The 1872-nt window shown below is 38.7% G+C and overlaps 1 protein-coding gene across 1 annotated transcript; it reads left to right on the forward strand.

The window, feature by feature from the left end:
- Positions 1–488: 488 nt before the first annotated feature.
- On the forward strand, positions 489–1436 carry LOC102008486 (vomeronasal type-1 receptor 4-like). Its single transcript, XM_005414840.1, has one exon. The coding sequence runs from the start codon at positions 489–491 to the stop codon at positions 1434–1436; it is 948 nt and encodes a 315-aa protein (XP_005414897.1).
- The last annotated feature ends 436 nt before the right edge of the window (positions 1437–1872 follow it).

The following is a 1872-nucleotide window of genomic DNA, read 5'->3' on the forward strand; positions in this document are numbered from 1 at the left end:
GCAAAAAGACAAGATTTAAAAAATTGAATAGATAGGGATTATTCAACCAAAATTGTCTCATGTTCTACGACTAGCAGTGAGATTAAATGTAATATAGTTTACTGTAGCCAGCTTCACATCCTATTATGCATAATAGGGTGGGAAGTAGACAAGTAGGGTGGGAAATAGACAAATTACACAATTATTCTCTTCAGATTTTACTCTCATCTTCACAATGGCAGTCATCACAGGTCCTGCCTCATAAATGTATCAAAATAAAAAATATGCGATGGATTCTCTAACATGGATTTTTATAATATTAACTCACCCTCAATTCCTAATTTTAGAGCTGAAATATTCTTATACAAATAAAACCTTCACATAAATAACTTTTAAGTGTACACTAACAGAGAATCAGATTTCAGTTCTTGCAATAATAGGCCATTCTGCACACTTCAATTCAGGAATCTCTCCTGTGAAGACGAAGATCGCACACAGGAACAGAATCAATGGCCTTCAGGGATTTGGCAATGGCAATGGTCTACTTCTCTCAGACTCTCATTGGAACAGTGGGGAATGTCCTTCTTCTTTACCACTGCAGCTGTCTTCATTTCACTAAGTCCAAGTTAAGGCCCACAGATCTGATTCTCAAGCACCTGCTTGTAGCCAACTCCTTGGTCATTCTGTTTAGAGGAGTTCCTGAAACAATGGCAGCATTTGGCCTGAAAGATTTTCTAAGTGACCTGGGATGCAAACTTGTTCTCTATGTTCACAGAGTAGGCAGAGGTGTGTCCATTGGCAGCACCTGCCTCTTGAGTGTTTTCCAGGTGATCACGATCAGCCCTAGGAACTCCAGGTGGACAGATCTTAAGTTAACAGCCCCTGAGTATGTAAGCATCATCAGTATCCTCTGTTGGATCCTCCACATGCTGTTAAACACAATTGTTCTTATGTATGTTACTGACAGACGGTGCCATAAAAACATCACATACAGAAAAGAGTTTGAATACTGTTCTACTATTCGCCAACAAAAATCTAGGACAATCCTGCATGCAGCACTGCTGTTCCTCCCTGATGCATTGTGTGTGGGGCTCATGCTCTGGACCAGCAGCTCCATGATTTCTATTCTGTACAGGCACAAGCTGAGAATGCAACATGTTCGCAAGACCAACTTCACACAGAGATCTTCCCCTGAGACCAAGGCCACCAAAACCATCATTCTCCTGGTCAGCACCTTCGTCTGTTTTTATTCCCTTTCATCCATTTTCCAAGCTTTGTTCACTTTGTATAACAATCCTGACAGGTTCCTCGTGAACGTTGCTGCAGTAGTCACTGGCGGTTACCCAACTGTCAGCCCTTTTCTGCTCATCAAACATTTCCCATGCATATCTAATCTCACTGACTGTGTAAGAAATAAGAAAACCTATAATGTTAAGAGGATCATGCAACTTTCTTAATTTTATAAGGTACGTGTATTTTACATAGTTTTGGAAAATTCTGTTATTTTCCAGTTCACACCATGAGAGCATCATGAACATAATTATGGAACCATTCCACTCAGAGAAAGTGGTGAGGAAAAATAGTGCGTGGTGAGCAATAATGATACACAAATAATAATACCAGTTAGTAATGAAATATTACATAATTATTCTGTAAATAAGTACCACAGAGTCTTGGTGAGAATCTTTGAATTCTAATACTGCATTGCATATGAATGATTTTTCTTTGTTGAGAAATATTTCCCTAGACTGAAGCAAAAGTTTTCTGTGTTTAGCATAAACATGTCATCTTTTATATTTAAGATTTTGATCAGCAATGCATTAAAAGCTTGTGTATTCATTCAGAAGCGGATGAGGTCGAGTTAGAACAGAAATCATGTATCCAAAGCAGTGA

Source organism: Chinchilla lanigera, unplaced genomic scaffold, assembly GCF_000276665.1.
Source record: "Chinchilla lanigera isolate Chin_1 unplaced genomic scaffold, ChiLan1.0 scaffold00202, whole genome shotgun sequence".
Lineage (NCBI taxonomy): Eukaryota > Metazoa > Chordata > Mammalia > Rodentia > Chinchillidae > Chinchilla > Chinchilla lanigera.

Bases quoted from the DNA above. Each gene is read 5' to 3' on its own strand.
- LOC102008486 (XM_005414840.1), top strand. From the start codon at position 489: ATGGCCTTCAGGGATTTGGCAATGGCAATGGTCTACTTCTCTCAGACT.